This window comes from Cebidichthys violaceus, unplaced genomic scaffold (genome assembly GCF_023349555.1).
Source record: "Cebidichthys violaceus isolate CVI_PGR_0920_01 unplaced genomic scaffold, fCebVio1.0.p SCAF_125, whole genome shotgun sequence".
Lineage (NCBI taxonomy): Eukaryota > Metazoa > Chordata > Actinopteri > Perciformes > Stichaeidae > Cebidichthys > Cebidichthys violaceus.
The window spans coordinates 10,001-30,000 of record NW_027176291.1 but is presented as its reverse complement, the minus strand read 5'-3'; the positions used below and the strand labels follow the sequence as shown (position 1 = coordinate 30,000).

General features: G+C 42.0%; 1 protein-coding gene across 1 annotated transcript in view; it reads right to left on the bottom strand.

Moving 5' to 3' along the window:
* Positions 1–17,623, bottom strand: part of man1a1 (mannosidase, alpha, class 1A, member 1) — a 72,884-nt gene extending 55,261 nt beyond the window's left edge. The window contains exons 1-2 of the mRNA XM_068706929.1: positions 17,513–17,623; positions 10,849–10,929 (exon numbers count right to left, since the gene is read on the bottom strand). Coding sequence (XP_068563030.1) covers positions 10,849–10,929; positions 17,513–17,578 — 147 coding nt within the window. The 5' untranslated portion in view covers positions 17,579–17,623. The remainder of the gene's footprint in view (positions 1–10,848; positions 10,930–17,512) is intronic.
* Between the last annotated feature and the right edge of the window lie 2,377 nt (positions 17,624–20,000).

The window sequence follows — 20,000 nt, the reverse complement described above, 5'->3', positions numbered from 1 at the left end:
ACAATTATTATCCAGGTATTGTTATATTAAATCTACATTGCTAAATTTATATTGGAATATTGTATTGGGTATTTATACCTGAAATTCCCCGTTAAGCTCTCCACATTTCCATACAAAAACCCCAGCTGTCTCCAGCTTTGACGGCATCTTTTTTTCTTTCATTCATATTTTGTTGGAACTTGCAACAGCAACACAGAATAATCCCTGACAGCGACTTGTTCGTCGTGGCCTCTGCAGACAGACGTCCCCCTGACTCTGGGAACACAGAGCTCTATTTCAGACTGGATGTACTCTTTCAAGCTACTGTGATATGTGCTTTGTACTCTGAGGGACACTACAAAGACCAGCCTTAGTTTGTATCAATAATAATTATAGAGACACAGGGCACCTTGCACTCCTTTAATTAAACCTGATGCTCATTACTTCAATTCACGGTATTTAAATGCATTCATTACTGGCATGGAACATACAACCTTGGGTGGGTGGTGCTGAAACGATTCATTGATTTCTGGACATTTGCAAACATTGGTGTTTTCAAATGTGAAAAATTATGTTTCTTTCCCCTACTGTACATCAAGAAACATTTTCTATGTTTTTTTGTTTGTTTTACTTTTCAGACAAAACCAGCAATGTGAAGACATTATATTGAGCCCTACAGTAGGATAATATAGTATATTTTTGTAATCAGTCTAACATTGTTCATTCACTTATGTTTTTCACTTGACATGATTTTTTGTGTTACGGTTCAGTGCACTTTACAGGAATTATTTGAATTAAAGGACAAATACACTGTATCTATAAAAAATGTTTTGGCATAAACCTAAAAATAGTAGTTTCTTTGACATTATATTATTGCGTCACAAGCTAGGCATGACTCGTGAACATGCAGTAACTACAGTGTTTTACACACTGTTCCGTGAAGTTTCCACCTTTCTTAAGTCGCATCACAAACTACTCAGCATATCAGCAATAAAGGAAGGCGTGACTGTGTGCATCATGTTGGTCAGACCCCACTATTTCCTCCTCTGTCCCCAATCCTCCTTCCGTCTGTAGCCCTGCTCCCGCTCCTCAGAACAGATTAGACCAGTCGAAGAGATTAGGATAGATATCCAGAAAATTCATTCTCCACGGTTGGTAAATAACCTTTACTTGTCCGTGTGTGTGTGTGTGCGTGAATGTGTGTGGATACGTGTGTGTGGATATATGTAAGGCGCTTTACTCAGGCACAGCAGGAGGATATCAGAGATGGCCCAAAGGGGGAATGGGATGGGGGCGGTTGTTTTTCTCTTTTTGTCCCTCCAGCAAAGCCAATTTTCTCACTGAGTGAATGGGATTTCCTGAGGATAGCTTACCGACGGCTCCGTCCTGCACGCTGCGACAACATGTGTGTGTGTGTGTGTGTGTGTGTGTGTGTGTGTGTGTGTGTGTGTGTGTGTATTTGTTTGGCTAAGCTTTCAGTGGTCAGTAGTGCAGGTTGTTGTGCTGACCTGCAGTGCGAGAGGTCCGGGATGGGATTACACTGTGGGCGGCTTTGTGTCGATGAGCTTGCCCCCCCCCCCCCCCCCCCCCGTCTGTGAGAGCAGAGCCAGGTATTGATAGAAAGTTCTTTAAATTGCTTAATATGGATGGATCCATCCATTCATATTAAATCCATCCAAATTATGAAATCATGCAGGGTCGCGGTGTAACAAACCGTGGTTGATCCGTGATCAAACAGTTCAGTATGAACCGCGGATTGATTACAGTTTAACCATGGTGGTTTGTTGATCGTTATCGGACCACCATGAATAGAGGGGGGGGGGAGACGTGATATATTTCAATATGGAGATAACATTTTCAAACAGTCTCTCCTGGAAAACATGCATACTGTTGTACTCTGTTGTGCACACAAAGAAATAGTTGTGTAACAAATGAAAAGAAGAGGAGTTTGAAATCTCTGCACAGCTGGCGAGTGGGTGTGATGTCCGGCTGTTGTTTTTACATCGTCATGTATATACTGTGAAGTCCAATCACATCTACATCTAGTTGACGGAGCAGACTCTTAACTGTCAACCTCTTTTTTTCAATTTGATGCGAAACCTTGTCGGAAAAATCCTTGGGCTCATTTTTTATTTCCTGTAGGTCTTTTGAATTACATTCTCACTCCCACGCTCCCATTCTTAGACATCTCAGTGTGGGTATCTGGGGCCTCCTGGGTTTTAACTGAATTGTTCTTCCTTTAAAAAAACCTTTAGCAAAGGAGGGAAATCTCCCACAGATCCGTCTATCTACTGAGTCCCTTTGTAGTTCTTTTCAGGAAGATGGAAGAACTAGTATCTGCAGTTTGAAGTCATCGATTCATCCGAGTCGCATGTTCCAGAACGTCCACAAAACATCCGAAACAGAATCCTCAAGAACATGGGGAGGAACTATTTTTTTTGTAGGGATACATTAAAACCCTGTGTCTGTATTTGTGAACAAGAAACTTTTATGACAATCGTACAAGATTTCACCATTTGGTGGATGCTTTTAAGTCTAAAGTAATCTACAGTGCTATGCTCGGCTTGCATGTATTTTTTAGCATAACGGGTCCCAATGGAAATCAAACCCCCAACCCTGTCCGGAAGAGAATGAAAGAAACAAGCAGTTAAATGTCAAGATATTCATCCAGCTTTCTATCCCTTTTTTTTCTTCTTTTTTTTCTATTCTTCGCCGCTATCCAGCGGCTGCACAATGAAGTGGGACGGAGTAAATAGAAAGCTGCGGATGTGCGTGTGTCACGCTCGATGGGTGTCTGATTGGACATCGCGGCCTCGGGAGGCGGTCTGTCGCAGAGGGTCGCTCTCGGCTGCCTCTCTGTTCATGCATGCCTGAGTTTGTGTCTCGTGTGTGCTTGTGCCATTCCGCCTGTAGGTGTCCACCCTACACTCGGTTCAAGCTGAGGATTAAGAGGAGCCTCTTGTCTGAATCCTACCGCGATCACTTCTGCGTGTGAGCCGTGCAGAAAATACTCACGGACACTGAAAAGAGGTGATGAACTACTTTGATGACTAATCCCTTAGACACCCACTCCAAAGAAATATGATGCTACATTTCTAAATACTTCAATTCTAGATAAAAATAAATAAATGAAAGGGATCATGTACAGTTTAAAACATAAATGTCATTATTTAATGCACCAGATCATAGCTTTAAGGTAATTTGTGTCTGTAGTCCCTCGGCAGGTCAAAACAGAGACAAGACAGGCCGAGGCTAGCTGGTTAGCATGCTAATTTTGTCTTTGAAATAACGTCAACACTGTAACCTCCTCAAATTCTGTTAATAATGTTATATTTTTTCTAATGTTTTAAACTATAATTCTGACCGGATCTTTAACTTTGCAAATAGAAACTAACGTTGTAGACTAGAAAGAAGGTCAAGAGTTGAGAACGACTACAGATGATGTCGTGATACAGATAGCGAGGCCAGCCTGCTATTCCCCTGCAGCTTTCCTGTCTCACTCAATCCTCATCTTAGTCATTCTCCCTCCCGTCAATGTAAAACCACTTTCTCATGCCAGCCATCCACCTATTGTCCTACACATTGTCTTCTCTTCATGCTGTAGTTTCCCGTTATCGGAGCCGCTGGCCGAGAGCTGGATCGCATTCCTCTTTCTTCATGCCTCTCGGATAATTCCCTCACGCGTCACACATTTGGTGTTCTCAACACAGCCTCCAGATGCCGTTTGTGCGGAGGGATCTCCAGGCACATGTGCATGTGGATTTGGCTCTGTCTAATTACAGTGTGATACATGTTAATTGAGGACAAATGAGGGAAACTGAGACAGAACACATTTCAACGTGTCAGACACCGTTTTCCCTCCTATAATTAACACAAAAAAATGTGCTTTTGGTACTCTTTTATTTTTTGTCAAGTCATGGTCACTCATTAAGAACATTGTCATGTAGTTCCAGAGGGGTGCTGGTTATAGCTATTGTGAACACCTCCATGTAGAGCCAGAGGAGGACACGTATTATAAGGAAGGGAAATCTGGCAGCTCCTTGCTTTCATGAAATCTTAAAGCGGCCACCAGCACTTGTGGGAGAATGAAGTAAAAGGAGCGCGCAGCTGCTCAAGTTACCGCCCAGTCAGCCATATGGCGCAGCGAGATATCAAAACACTGAGTACACCAAGACACCCTGCTGGTTCCTGCTGGTTCACCTGTCTGTGAGCCTGTCAGTCACAACCCGCCCCCCCCCCCCCTCCCCCCGGTTTCTCTGCATTGATCTCGGCTCCTCTCTCGTTGTGTTTAAAGCTGCTTTTATGTCACACTACATGGACCATGAATGCAAGGCAAAACAACACATGGGATCCTCTTAAGGAGATGTTGACATGCCTGGTTGGTCGTCTCATCAAAGTCTAATCACATGAGGCTGCAGCAGCGGGCGCACTAGTGTCTTTTAATGACCCTGAAATCACTGGTGAGACTGAATCCTAATCAGTTCTGCAAGCTTCAAGGACCCCGTCAAACATCCACTCTCAGTCCATTTCAAACCGTATTAGTAATGAGTAATTGTATACTTTTATCATGAAGGCCAAGTATAACAGCGACAGATGAATGCCTGCCTAGTTGTAGATCACAGTGTGCTGACGTTTGTAAATATATAACTAGGGAAATACTATCTTAATGGAAACCGATAAACTCGCAGACGGAATTGGCAAAGTGGTGCTGCGCTGTCCTGCCCTGAGCCCAGGCAGCGAAGGCTTCTCGTGCCATCTGATCAATCACTGACAGTGAAGAAGGAAACGCATTAAAGCCTGGCAACAGGAACCTCAAGTTCAGCTAATTCCTGTCGCCCCCGTGCCACGGAAAACCACCAGTGTGCCAAACCAAATCAGTCAAGCGTGGATCTGTCCAGAGGTCCAGTGGAAAGTCCAGTTTCTGTTCCTCCAGATGAAAGCCGAGCGCAATTACAAGCGCGCCGCATAGAGGGGCATCGTTCGCCAACGGCCGCTCCTTATCTAACCAGACAGCGGACCAGCAATGAGTAGCAACGTTTCTGTTTCCTGTATTTTTTTTATGCACGTCATGATTGATACATTCCTACATTTTAGTCTTGCATGTATCATTTTTATTCGGAAGAAAGGTCCGAGTTAGCCGTATCGTGAGGCTATCTCTGTCTAGGCAGCCGTGGGATCATGAATTATGTCTGCGGTTCATGCTCCTCAAACCCTTTATTTAAAAACTAATCTCTGTCACCGTTTCTTTGCATTGCCGTGTCAGAAGGAGGTCCAGAAGACACCTGAGCATGCTGCCTCTGCTTTGGCTTCCCACAGACAGGATTTTCACTTTAATCTGCGTGGTTCTAAAGGACGAGGGGGGCAGCTGGGACGCTCATCCATGCCATCACCAGATTACTCTGTCAGACACAACTAAAGGAGATTGGGATTAGTTTTCATCACAATCAAGCATCGGCATTGTTGTTCATTATAATCATTCCAGAATTAAGGGTTTGGATGGAGCATGAAATCCTCCTCTTCAAATGAATAACGGGGAATTTTAAATGCACATCTCCACAGCAAGGATTTGTTGATTCTTGCTCACTGTAATTTGAATTTTACGCATTACAATCACTTGATGAAGGAATGACTTGAGGGTTTTAGTGTGTTTAATGTGATTACACATATGTTTTATTGCTTCCTGCCCTGATTTCTTCCATTCTTCCGTTATTCATTCACTTGTTCCTTCCCTTTTGTTCTCTCTCTCCATCTCTCAAGCACTGCTTCTACAGGTTCAACTTCAGCTTGTGAAAGAGGAAAACTGAAATATTTGTCTGAAAAATGATGAGTTCCCTTTTTATTGAATTCCTTTTTTTAAATTTCTATTTTTCTTAATCCCTAATTTATGTTTAACTTCCTAGCTGTATCCTGAATCCACACCACACACTTATTCTCCAACGGTCATGATAATATAGTTTGTTCACACTGGAAAAATGTTCAAATATACTAAATACAGCCAGTGTGCATGATCAATTCATACTGGCAGCAAATGTAAAAAGTTGTAGTTTTTGATTGACGTATTATATTCTCCCAGTTAGTAAAGAACAATAAAGATTAGCAACAACTTTCTTCCTTTGCTCCTTTTTAATTCCTTTCCTCCGTCAATCATCATCTTCTTCCTACTTCCTTTTCCTGTCTTTCATTCTTGCTGCTGTCTGTTCTTCCCTCCTTGAAGCACTTAGCTTTAATTAGTAAGGGAACTGGAAGCATTTTCATTTTATTCATCTCTTTGTACATTGTTTACCTTGCAGCGGTCCTTCTCTTCTTAGCCGATGAGGTTGAATACAGCTAGTACCAGCTGTACTTTTACTGATCAAACTTTCATCCAAAGGCCCGGGTCTCTTTGAGCCAGAACCCGATTAGAACCGACCCGGAGAGAGAGACAGTGATGCCTCTACCTGCTCCTTCTGCCCGTCTCAAACGCCCCTTTAACTCCGGATTTCCTCATTGAACCAAAAACTCTCTCCAACATTAAAACCTGTGAGCACAACTGATAGCGTTCAGTGAGACCAAGGATGGCGTGGCGATAGACCTCGACCCCTCTGACTTACAGCCTTCAACAGCAAGGTGGCTGTTTTCAGCTCCTCGCTTCAAATACTTTACGAGCTTCAACTTCAACTGACACTTCGGATGCTTTCAGTGCTTCCAATTTAAAAGCGTTACAGCCATTCAAAAACACAGATACAAACAAACACCATTTTGTTCTACGGTGTATTCGAGCACGCATCAGCCTTTCATAGGTTGTTTTTTTTTGCAAGAAGTTTAATGATTTTATCATTTAAGAACTCAATACCTCTGTAGTCTGCAGTCATTTTCAATTCAGACAGCAGAGCATTCTCTCCCTCTCTCCCTCCCTCCATCTCTCCCTCCCTCCCCTGTGTGCTCTCTCTGGGTTTGAAGGTTGGACATCTCAGCAGGTCAGGTACAGTCTCCTCTAATAGATAGGCCCACTCCAAATGCCGAGTTACACAATGCCTGACCGGTGTTCAATTAGTCCGTTTTATTATAAAAATATTCGGCCACAAAAGCTCCACTTTGTGCGCAAGAGCTTTTATCAGGAGAGGGCTTCCAAAAGCACTGCTTTCACATGTTGAACTTCAGCATGTGAAAGCAGAGAAGTGGAGTGCTCATCTAATAAAACCCAAAATGGATTTCACCAGTTTGACCAAGTGTGCATATTCAAATATGCGTTTTGCCGGCCATGGAATCAAGACAAAATCCAAGCAAGAAATACTAATATAGATGATGATTATAGAAGACTATACACGATTAGTAAACTGACACAAAATTAATCAGCGCCTATTATGATAATGGATTAATTAATATATCTTCCACACAACAATGTACCCGGTTCCACCTTTTAGACTGCTGGTTGGTCAAAACAAGCAATTTGAAGTCCCTGGACCCAGCAGGCATTGATGGTGTTTGTTCTTTTACCACGAGAAAAAACCCTTCAGCGCCAGCCAGCAGTCTTTAAACCTCGAAATCATCGGTCATCCAGAGGCACACCACAGGCAACACTCAGTCATCTTGTCCATCAACAGCCTCCAGTGCTCCGAGGCCACCAATCAGCCATCCATCTACCTCCTCCATCCTTCAGGGGACCCTGACCTGCAGCTGAAGGAGAGCGACCCCTCAAGGCTCCCACGCAATACAGGAGAAGGTCTCCAACTGAGTGGCTCTCACAACAAAAAGAAAAAGAAACGGAACTAAGAGTGACTGCAGTTTCACACTCATCACACACACTTCAGATGATCCGCAAGCAGCTTTTGTCACGAGAATGTTTGCCATTATATTCTTGTATTTATAACAATTAAATACAAGACTTTGTTCATTTTCTTTGAACTGAACATACTTTTGCAGTTTTTAAATTAGTTTTATTATTTTTGTGGCATTTTGTGTTGTATTGTGTTACAAATTGTTCACTCTCTGAGTGACCTTCTAGTTTTGAGGCATGCGATTGGCTGGTTAAGCAAATCAATGTTGATTGAAACTTCATCACATGGCTTACAATAAAGCAACCAGAGCCAATAATCCTTCATATTGATCTCACAGATTAATCGCTCAAGACATTTTGCAAGCTAAATTTGCTTCTTTTCTTTCTCTATTGTCTTGATGTGAAGTCAACTTGATTTCTTCCGGTTTCATACTTTTAGTTTACCGCCATTCTATAAACCAAATTAATATGAAAATGATCAACAGATTAATTGACAACGTAAATACTTTTTAGAACACGACTTCATTTATTCATTCATGTTTTATTCCATAGTGACAGATGGCTGAGACAGAGAAACTAAAAATCAAATAAAAATCATAAAAAAATCAAATCAATGTTCTATGTTTCTGCCTCTTTGATTAAATATATATAGTGTCTTAACAAAACTGAAGCTGATGAATAAAATGATCAAAGATGCGGAAAGAAGCGTTAAAGCCAGGACTGAGGCCTTGGACTCTGAGCCAGATGAGGATGCATAATGTTTGGTTACATTTCCTACGTCTGCATTGACCTTAAATACAGTTTTTCTGAATTCCTGATGAATGGGCTCTTTTACGTGGCGTCACAGGAACAAAAAGATCACTGGATCGCATCTGAAATTGAATTTCTCAGTTATTTACTTAAGTTTCACGCATAAGTGAGCGTTAGTAATGTAGGACTAACATTGACCGCCCAGAAATTCAGCCACATCAACAGACTGGTCTCCTCCTACACAGTCCAGCAGTTATGTGTAATGATTAGCTGTAAATTACCAGATTAATATAAGTTCAATATTTAGTTTTCACCAACTCCTGAGGAAAATATCTGTCTCCTGAGCAGCTAAATGCTCCTCTTGCTATGCTCACCAGCTAGTAACTAACTGTACGTCAGCCATTTGGAGCTGGGCAGGGAGTGGACAGTCAGTTTATCGGAGTTTTTTGGACTAGACATGGATAACTGCTTTGGCTGGAAATCACAATAATGAGAGCAGTGAGTTTGAACCATAGCAGAAAACTAAAGACTCTAAGAGAGAAAGGAGCTGAAACAAACTGCTGATTCACAAATTCAGGCCGCAGAGGGAGGAGGAATCAAATGCAGTTCAATGATTAATTGACCAGGTGAAGACATCTAAGCTCACTGAAAGTCCAAACAGAAGTGATCGAGAATCCACCGGTAATAATCAGAATGGGGCAGGAAAAAGGTGCAGATACAGGCTTCAGGGAACAGGTTGCAGGGCTCAGATTAAGATTCCAGGTCACAGGTTGCAGAGTACAAAGAGCAAAAAAACAAAGGCATAAAGAAACGTTGACAATCTGGCAGGGAATGAGTGGAAATGGGCCGATGGTGTTTGAAGAAAGCACTGAAATCAGACCGAGTTCACTCTCCGGAGAGCCACAGATTTATTCCATTCTTTACATTTTACACACACACACACACACACACACACACACACACACACACACACACACACACACACACACACACACACACACACACACACACACACACACACACACACACACACATTACAATGTTGCTTTCGTGAGCCTTCTTTAAACAACAATTATTGTTCTTGTTAGCGTTATTACCCTCACATGCAGCACATGGCAAATCAGAAGTAGTGTTCCTCCAGATTCTCTGTGTGTAGTGAAGCGCTAAAAACGCTCGTTGAGGTTGGAAATGGGTTTTGCTACCGGAGAACTCCCAGTGCGCCTCCTGCCCGCACTCTCCCTGCTAATAAAGAAGCACTTAGCCTCACAACTCCGGTTCGCTCACCGCTACGACGACGGTGTAGATTGGGACAGTGTGTGTGTGTGTGTGTGTGTGTGTGTGTGTGTGTGTGTGTGTGTGTGTATTAAAGTACAGATTGCAGCAGAAGTGTCGACAGCAGTGAAGATAAAAGTGACTCGCAGTGAAATCCCTCTTGTGACATCAGTCGAGAAACAGAAATAGACTCTGAAGATCTTTCTGTTTTCGAAAAATACTTTGCAGGTACCAGTTTTTAAATAGTTTTTTTTAAGAATTCTTTGGTGGGGTCTTATCACATATTAACAGTCTGAGCGGTGTAGTTAAAAGACGGAAAGGAGAGAAGATGTTAAGGAAACGTGAGTTTAACACAAAACCTCAGAGTGGAACAGGATCTGAATGCAATACCCTGCTGATGTCATTTCCACAGCCGCTTGTCACTAAGTCGGTTCACATATTCACTCGCACAGAGTGCTGGACTGGCGCTATGAGTAAAGCGAGAAGACCCGCTGAATCTCTCTCTTATCTGAACACAAAGCGAGCCTGGAGGAATATTTCCACACTTCAGGACATACTTCCACCCCGAGGCCGATGGAGTACCACCTCTCTTTTCTCTCGTACTTCAAAAAAGGAAGTACTTTTAAAAGTACAGTGAAACAATGGTCGGTTTTCAATATCTGACTGAGGCAACCTCGGTTTTATCAAAGATCTTGCCAACATTCAAGGACATTCCTGTGGGGAAAAAAAGTAAAGAAAGAACACGATACTCTATTGAGTTTTTACAAAAATAACATTGCTGTATCCTTAACCTATGTGCATCCACCACATAATTCAAGAACTAAGAGGAGCAACATTTCTGGGCAGCCATCTTCAAGTACACACAGTGTGTTCAACCCTAATTGGTATCGAACTAAAAGAGCGACAGACCCATACTTAAAAAGAGAACTTATCTTGGCACCCGCTAATGGGATACATTAATCTGTACGAGCTGTTGAAGGGGATATTACTAAAGATTTTGAGGATATAAAAGCACCCATTCCATCACTCCATCCCCACCATCCTTCCCACTCACGAGAAAGCGCCACAGGAGGCTTCGGTGTGTTTCTTACCTCTTTCCCAGACAGGTAGTAGGCGGACAGCAGACCTCCAACAAACCGGATGTTCACCTCAAACACAGACACTTCTGCATTCTGCAGCGGGGAACAAAGACAAGAACTATGAGAGGAGGGAACGCTTACAGAAGTGCTACTCATGAATACAAATGCATCCACCCACAAACTGTGAAACAGGAAAACACAAACTCAGTGCAGAAATGTTCCTGGGTCTTGTTTCGCTTTCGGGGAGGATCGGATCGAGGTGGGCTTCACACAGATATTTTTGGGTTGTAGCAGCAAACGGTTGATATACTGGTAACATTTAAACTCGGGCAGGTTTAGAACTGAGACCTGCCATGAATGAGTGCGTATGCAATGAGAGAGTAAGATGAAACAATGAGCAATGGAGTGTTTTGACGAAGTGGCTGGTGACATATTAGCATTGTGCATGTTTTTTACAGTGTATTGAGCAGTGGATACCCGCACTGCGTGAGGAATTGCGGAAGCTTTTAATTCTGCATCCGGGGTGTTTTGGTGATTATCACAACATAAAACAGTTTAAAATAGTTACACTAGTGACGTGGATCAAGAGATGGCAGCGTTGGTTGGTCCATCACTTCGGTGCTGACTGAAACATCTCTCTGATAACTGTTTGACGGATTGCCATGAAATGTTGCGCAAACATTCCCAAATAAGGATTTGTAATCACAGCGGAGGCCCCCTCGACATTTCATCCAAAAGTATTGACATTCCCATGAGCCTCAGCTATACTTTGTGTTTACTGATGTTAGCATGCTGAAAAAGCTACACTGAGAGGATGAACACGGTAACATCGGAGTTGCTGGACATCAGCACGCTGGATTCGTCCTTGTGAGCCTCACAGACCTGCTGTCATCGATGTATGTGCCAAACTTTGAGTTATTCTGTCGTTTGGTTGATCAGCAGATTTTTAAAGGGTTTATAAAAATAAGAAAATGCTGATGAAGTATAAGGGCCGCTTGTCGGGCACTCTTATTCCAATCTGTCACAAAGCAGTGAAGGGCTTCACGTCCCCCAAAGTTAAAAAAAACAAAATCCCCAGCTACCAAACATTGCCTTAAATGGCAGTGATAAAGTGCGCCGCATCTTAAAATACAATGCCTCTATTTCCAGACAGTTTTTGGCAGAGGGAATGGGACAAATAATGACAAAAAAATGTAAGTTTGTAAAGCTATTTGTCTCAGCAACAGAACAATGAAGCTTCATCTCCCTCCCTCTCTCCCTCTCTCTCCCTCCCCCTCTCTCCCTCTGCGTCTTTATGAACAGATTCCTGAGTCAGATGAAGTTTTTGTGCTTGACTGACAGCTCTCATAAGTCACTGCTGTCGACCAGAGATAGGACAATAAAGTCCGTCCGGCGGAAAAACAAATTAAATGCCAGACAAAATGGGTCCCGTCATCCCCCACCCCCAAGTCTGCATGACTGATTGAGTAGTTAGATTGTGTTGCTAATTTTCCTAATTAAAATGTAATCATTTCCTCCACAACGCGCTGAAATGCGAAAGGACACAATTATTTCTACCTGCTGTCTAGGAGTGCCGTTTAAATGAAGAGTGAAGCCGAAACACTCCGGCTTTATATTCACAGCACTTTTGAGCAAACAGTTACAGCGGTTCTTCCTGCAGTGTCTGCTTTTAGCGACCGTCACGGCTTTAAACTGTTGGACAGTGACCCCCGCAGTCGCACGAGTCAGCAGTTGTGTGACGTTATCTCACTCCTGCAAGTTGGCAGGCGAGGAGTCAAGAGTCCCGATGTTGCAAACGTTAAATCCATTACAGGGCGCACAGGAAACGGACTGAGCACGGCCTTTTCCTAACAGAGCGCTAATTAAGGACCACAGCGAGATGAATCGATGAGGTAATCGCCCGAGTAGACCTCTTTAGATGAAAGTGTATCTTAAGATCTTTTTTTTTTTTTTTTTTTTTTTGGGGGGGGGGGGGGGTTGTTACGTGACAAACTGTATTTGCTGATCTTAGAGCTTAATAAAAAATGGCAAAAAAAGCAACCAGCACTTGCAGTTTTCTCATAACAGGAAATTCATGAGTTTCCCTTTTCCAACCCCTGCTCTTTGTAGCTTATGATCGTGAGTTGTGTTTCAGAGCGTTTCAGTTATGACAGAGGGAGTCTCAGGGGTGCTATAAACCCCCGTGCTCTTGCTCTTTCCCTTTAAATAGATCTAAAAGGCGTTGCGTAGCTGCTTGTGTAGAAATAAATGGCAGTACGACCTGCACGGCTCCTTGCAGTGGGACTCGGAGGGAGGCGTCTGAGCTGCGGCCATATTGTGTCAGGTCCGAGATGAAAGGAAAACACGATTATCAGTCGTTGGCCATAGAAGAGCAGAGGGCAACGCTGAAGTCATGCTAGCTATTGTTTTCATAAGTAACTAGGACAAGTGTCTGCAGCTAATATCTAATTCTAACTGGCCACAACTCTTACTAGTTACTGAAGCCATGTTCCGTTTGAATCAGTGCATCGTATCCTTACATATTCATCAGTGCCGTTTTTGTATCAGATCTAGATAAACTGTAGTAACAAAACCATTTTTTCTTTGATCGTCAAAAAAGTTAAAGTTGCAATGTCCAGAAAGCTGGCTGATTTCCCCCTGGCTCACGTGAAGACGGTTGAACGCAAAAGTGCTGATCGATAAGATTAAATTCAGTAATTTATCGGAAAAGATATTTCTTAATGGTTGCGCAATTTACTTTTTGGCCAGCAGCTCTTTCTTTCCTCTCCAGAGGTCATCTTTAATTCCTGTGTGAACCAATCAGTATGTGATGCGCAGGTTTATGTTTTGCATTACGAATGTACAATCCATTAGTCTTTACCTCGCAGTTCCACAGGAGAAACTGTTCACACAGCAGTGATGAACAGCACAGAAGTTTGGCGGAACCATTTCTTCCACCGGCTACTGCCGTCATTCTACTGTATGTTGATGTGTGTGTGTGTGTGTGTGTGTGTGTGTGTGTGTGTGTGTGTGTGTGTGTGTGTGTGTGTGTGTGTGTGTACACTGACAATACAAAGCCATCAAAACTTGTGCACTTCTGCTTCGGGACAGTTGTATTGACGCAGACATGTTGCACAAAGACATCAAGTGAATCTGTATTCTCTCCATTCTCCATCTGTTACTCTGTTTCTGTCTTCTGGCAAAGTGTCCAGAGACAAACACTGCTGGCTACTGTCACTACTTCTGTATTCATAAGCCTAAAAAAAAAAAATCCCCCTTGTTGGTTTTAACAAACCTTTGTCTTTTTTTATCCTTCTTCTCTGTGTCTCCAAATCCCTTTAAAGGCTCCTTTAACCTCCGGCGCAGCGGCAGCATTTTCGACTTTTAAATCTTCTCCGAGAATGTTTTAAGACTTACTTTCCTGGACCATTTCACTCGAGTCGCAAAAGTTTATAGTTGTTCATAAGACATAACATCAGTTTTGTGATTCCACGTCATTCGTCACGCTGTCAGATGAGAGACGACCTTTTCCCTTTGAAATCTTTCATTAAAAACCTCCCAAGTAAGTGAGGAGGAATGTCTCAATCTAGTTTTTATAAAATACTTACTGATTCTTTAGTAACATAATAAAAAAACCTTGATCGATTTAAATCATCCTTTCCCGAGGTGCTTTCACAATAACTGCCTGGCCATTAAAAAGCACTTATCCTAAAGCATATGCAGAAAGTGTGGAGCCTCAAAGGTAGCTTTACGGCTCGGCATTATGCTACTGCAGCAAACGAACAGAGCAGATGAGAAAACAATGGGCCTCATGCTGCGACGACGCCGTTTGAGTGACGGGACGACTGCTGGTAAATACTGTAAATAAGGCAGGATTATGCACAGGGGATTACAGAGGCGCTGAAAACTCAGGCGTGGCAAGTCCCCACATGGGAATGAGCTGAAACATCCACAGTTTTGCATACAGTACAGTAAGGAGGATTAGAGGTGCTATACAGTATGTAACAACTATCATGTAATAATTGCTTTGTAGTGCCAATGTGAGTACGGAATGCAACGTAACTTAAAAACTGAGACCGTCCTTCTGTGGACTGATTTCTATGTATGTCAAGGACTCGGGACGGGTTTTTGGGAAAACCCAGAAGGCTGTGATGTTCATGGCCGCTCCAGAGTGCCTTGCCTCTTTTCAGCTCTGCTACAGTTCCCATAGTGTGTAGCTAACGTAGCAAAAATATCGTCTAGAGTTGATAACATCAGCTCGTTCATCCATCCAGACTTACGGATCATCTGGCTAGTATATTGGCTAGCTTGCCGTTTGCAAATGATTTTATCAACTAACGTTACGAAGCTACATTAAAAGCAAGCGGGCTAACCTTAGCTTGCTTGCTGGCTAACGTTATGGCTAGCAAAATTCTATCTGATTGGATATGCTAGTTGCTTGGCAAATTAATTCCCCGGCTAACGTGACCCGTGATTGTAACTTACTTACTAACGAGACTATGGCTAGCCAGCTGGCTGTAACTTAGCTACACGGCCTGAATCTGACATCAGTTGCTTCGTTACCTTAGCTGACAAAGTATATAGAACCATTACGGATAGTAATGTTTTTACAAATAGGATATATAATTGGAATGTAATGAGACGTCACCGTTTTGGCCGATGCCCAAGAGGCGTGCTCGCAGTTAAGTGCAGTTCACTTAATGGCCACCGGTGTCATTACTAACAAGCATTTCTGAAAAATCCATATAGTAGCTTTAAATCTGATCTGAAGGTGTATTTGACTCCGGTACGGTTTTACTCTCCTGTCCTCTGTGAAGTTTGCTGGAAGTGAAGTAATGTAGCCCCGGTGTTTTTTTATGTATGCGCCAGACCTCGTTGAAAAAAAAAAAAGCTTTTTAAATGCTTCATTAATTATCAGCAACCGGTCACATGGTAACTTGGAGGCAATTTGTCCTTGTCTGCTCTTATTAATTTGACATGCAGTTAAAACATCAATCATAACGTTGTTTTAATGAAAACTCAACTCCCGGCATTTCATCCTGGTGTTCAACACTGTTTTGAATGGAGGTACAAGCACTGAAAGAAGGACAAAAAATGTGCCTATTTTGTAGGATTTAGGACTTTTTACCACAGTATCAAAAGGTGTGTGTGTGTGTGTGTGTGTGTGTGTGTGTGTGTGTGTGTGTGTGTGTGTGTGTGTGTGCGTGTGATGATCAACTAAATTGATTTTGCCAAAGCCTCGACCTTCTGCCATAATACAGTCAATAGAGACTTGAATAATTGACGTCAAGGGTATAATGGAGCCTTGAAAGACCTTTCAAGTTCAGGAGTTATTGGACGTAAGACTCAGTCATGATGTAATCAAAGACATGTGAAAAACAACAGATATGAACACGTCTGACGTCCAAATAACTGGAGGTGAAAAATATATATATATATATTTTAGCAGCTACAGTGGTAATTTACATAAAAAGACAGGAGGTTTTTGGTAGAGTGCCACTTCAACTCAGTGCTGAGTGTCATATGATGCTGTTCATTAGTCAACTTCCTGGACCACATGCTTTCCCACCAGCACTTGAATGCAACATACAGTTTGGCGTTAATCCCAAATCTAGATCACCACCTGTCTGCTGAGTTTCTGCCAAATTCATTTGTAACATTTTGAGATGCGGAGGACTAAAAACATAATGTGCTTCCAACTTGCACATAGTTTGAGGAGGGAAAAAACATCACTAGCTAGAAAACTGTTGGAAATAAAATAGAGAAAAATACAGGATAACATTTATCACTAGACGCCACTTGGCAGACCCGGCCTGAACGTCATGTGTGCGGTTATTTTTTGACTTTTTGAAGATTTTGTAGTCGTCGGGTGTTTGATCTTATTTATGATATAGTCTTAAAATAAACTACAGTCAGCCACTGGATAAAAAAGTAATTGATATTTGAGTGAACATCGTCTAAATAGCTTCTCTTAATAACAAAGTGAAACCCAATTTGAAAGCAGCATTTGAAAATGATGAAGCACATTTTAAAACATATAAAAGATAAACGTACAAAAATATAATCAAATTTTATTTGATCCAGAGACACCAATCAAGTGATTCGCTAACTATTGCTCATAAGGCATTATAAACACATGATTATTAGTATAATCAAGACATAATTTAATGAGCATAATAAGTTCAAAATTGCTGGGTGTTTTAATATTTCATGTTATAAATTTTCCTTAATGACATGATATAAAAATGTAATGTCATTTTCTGATGCCGGGATGATTGCATTGTAAGAAACAATTATCCAGGCTTCTAATGGGCTCTGCTGCTAATGGATCACAAAGCCCTTAATGTCTTATCAATGTTATTGAAACCATTGTTCAGAGATGTTTTAATCTAAACCGTCACTTTGACTCCACCGCAACATATGTAAATAAAGAATTTTTCATATCTTAAGACAATGCACGTTACCCCAGGAATCACAGGAGTGCGTGTGTATGTGTGTGTGTGTGTGTGTGGGGACAGGAAATGAGAATACCGACTTCGACAACGTTATCAATACAATCCAGAGAGGCCGAAAACATGTCTAATGGATCCATACAGAAGTCTATTACTGCTTACTACTTTAATGCAATCACACACACACACACACACACACACACACACACACACACACACACACACACACACACACACACACTTACCACGTTAAAGTCGAGGTTCTTCTCTACCCAGTCAGTAGCAGCGTCAAACTCCTCAAACATCTCCATGATGTAGAGGGTATCCAGAGCGTCCACTATTGTCGCTCCCTTTATACTGCCTGCAAGAGAAACAGATAGAGAGCTTAGAAATAGAACAGAACATCTAAATACACTTTGTTGTGTCTTCAACGGAGTGTTTTACACATCATCTGTCGGCTAAAAAAATAATGACAAACACTGGCAAAGAAGTCGGATTATAAAACAAAAACTTTAAGTTTTACTCAAAATAAGCAAAAAACTCCAATAAAGTTAATTTGAATGGTAAAAGCTTGTTAGTCAGCTCCTTTTATTTTTGAGTGTGAACGACAACAGGTATCGGCAGCAGTCCCGCAGAGAAAAGCGGTGAACAAACAGCAGAAGTTAAGAGTTATGTTTGGAGGTTGAATGAATTTTTGGCTCGACAGATGGTGAGAGGCAGCGATTATCGGCGCTGATGAAAATGTCGGGAGTGTTGCTCATCTCTAGCGATTAGCCTCATAGCGGGAGGGAAGACACACAAACCGTCGTTACCCAAACTCCACTTTTCACGAATCCAACCCCACCCTGACGCCTCGGCCTGGGTATGTGCCAGGGAGCTCAATGAATCATTAAACATGCAGCTCCGAGCCCTCAGCAGAGCTTTTAGTCCTAACACACTTGTTATAAACACAAGATCTCATCTGTCGGAGCGATCTGACCACTTAGAGGCGAGACAGAAAAAAAAAAAAAAAAGAGGAAAAAAAATTTGAAATGAAAGATGTGGAGGTGAAGAAAGAGGAACAAGACGAGGAGTCAGGACATTAATACATCAGCGTAGGGAGGGCAACCCTACAGAGACATGGAAAAAACAAGAGGAGAGACACTGAAATAGTGATGAGGATAGAAGAATGAGTCCAAGTCAGTGTTTAAAAATGATGTGTGGAGTCGAGATGACAACCAGGACGCTGCAGGTTTTGTTACTGTGAAAATCTGTGGGTTTAGTTCCCTCTGTAAGCAGTGGGAGGACGCAAAGGGTGCTAAGAGCTTTCCATTACACACACAATGCTGAATCATCAGCTACGGGCAGAGGGCCACTGTTGTCCATCAGAAGCAGCACTGCGCTCGCTCTGCGTCTGGAAAGTATTATTTCTTTAGAAATCACCACTGTATGAGATGACAATACAGTCCAGCCTGGCTCTCTCTCCAAAGCTCAGTTTTAACCAATGAGAACCGTGTGAATTAAGACACTTTTTTGGGTGTGTAAGTGCATTTTCTTACTTCGGACAGAGCCAGGCTAGCTGTTTCCCCCTGCTTCTAGTCTTTATGCTAAGCTAAGCTAATCTCCTTCAGGTTCCAGCACCATACTTAACTCACAGATATGAGACATTCATCCTGGTATCCAGCTAATGCTTTTAGAAGAAGAGGAACGTAAGAATGACTCGATAATAAAAAGAAAGTAAAGAGAGAATCACAGATACTGTGCGCGTAAAATCTACATTCAAATGTGCCGTTTGAATTCTACGATGAACCAAACATGAACAGTTTGAATATTTCGTGAAGCCTCAAGCCCTGTGCGTAGAGAGCATGTAAGTGGAGGTGTCAGCAGATCCAGTCACTTGTCCTTCCTGTTTTCCATCCATCTCACATTTTCACTCCACTGAAACCCCCAGAGGGACGACGAGAGGACAAGACACTTTCCCCCCATCCATTGTCTTGTCTCTGTGCTTCCTTCCCCCTCACTGCTCATCCTGTATCTGAGTGTGTGTGTGTGTGTGTGTGTGTGTGTGTGTGTGTGTGTGTGTGTGTGTGTGTGTGTGTGTGTGTGTGTGTGTGATGTGAGGGGTACAGATGGTCAAAGAGTGAACAGAATACTAACACTAAACAGAAGGAAAAAAAAGAAAATGTTACAGCGGAAAGGAACGATTTGATTAAAGATTAGTGGCATTTGTCCTTCTGTAAAGGATATACATGTTTTTATGAAATATGTCTTTACAGTTTTTGAATTTATAAATGCTTAAATGCTGAATATACAGTTGGTTACTTTATTCTGACTCTATATAATTTAACAGGACCAATTTCACTATTATATTGTAGAATAATGTGATTCACAGTTTTCATGTCGGAGTTCAATTCATCTAAAAACTACTTCCAACCACAGGTTTACACACATGTTGTCGAAAAGAAAGACTTGCAGCCTTAATAAAAGCTTCAAGTCACGGTTACGCCCGTGAGACTGAGCTGATGCATGCACCTGCACAGAGCCGGTGCAGACACCTGCATACATTAAATACTAATTAAATATGTTGTGCAAGACGTGCAAGGAGTGAGGATTTGTCTCTTTCTTTTGTCACATATGGCAGTAAATGTAATGTTTTAGAGTTTTTCTGGACCCATCAGTTACTGCGCAAAATATTAGGAACACTTGTTCTTTCAGATGACACTGATGACACTGATCACAGAGAATGAAAATGAT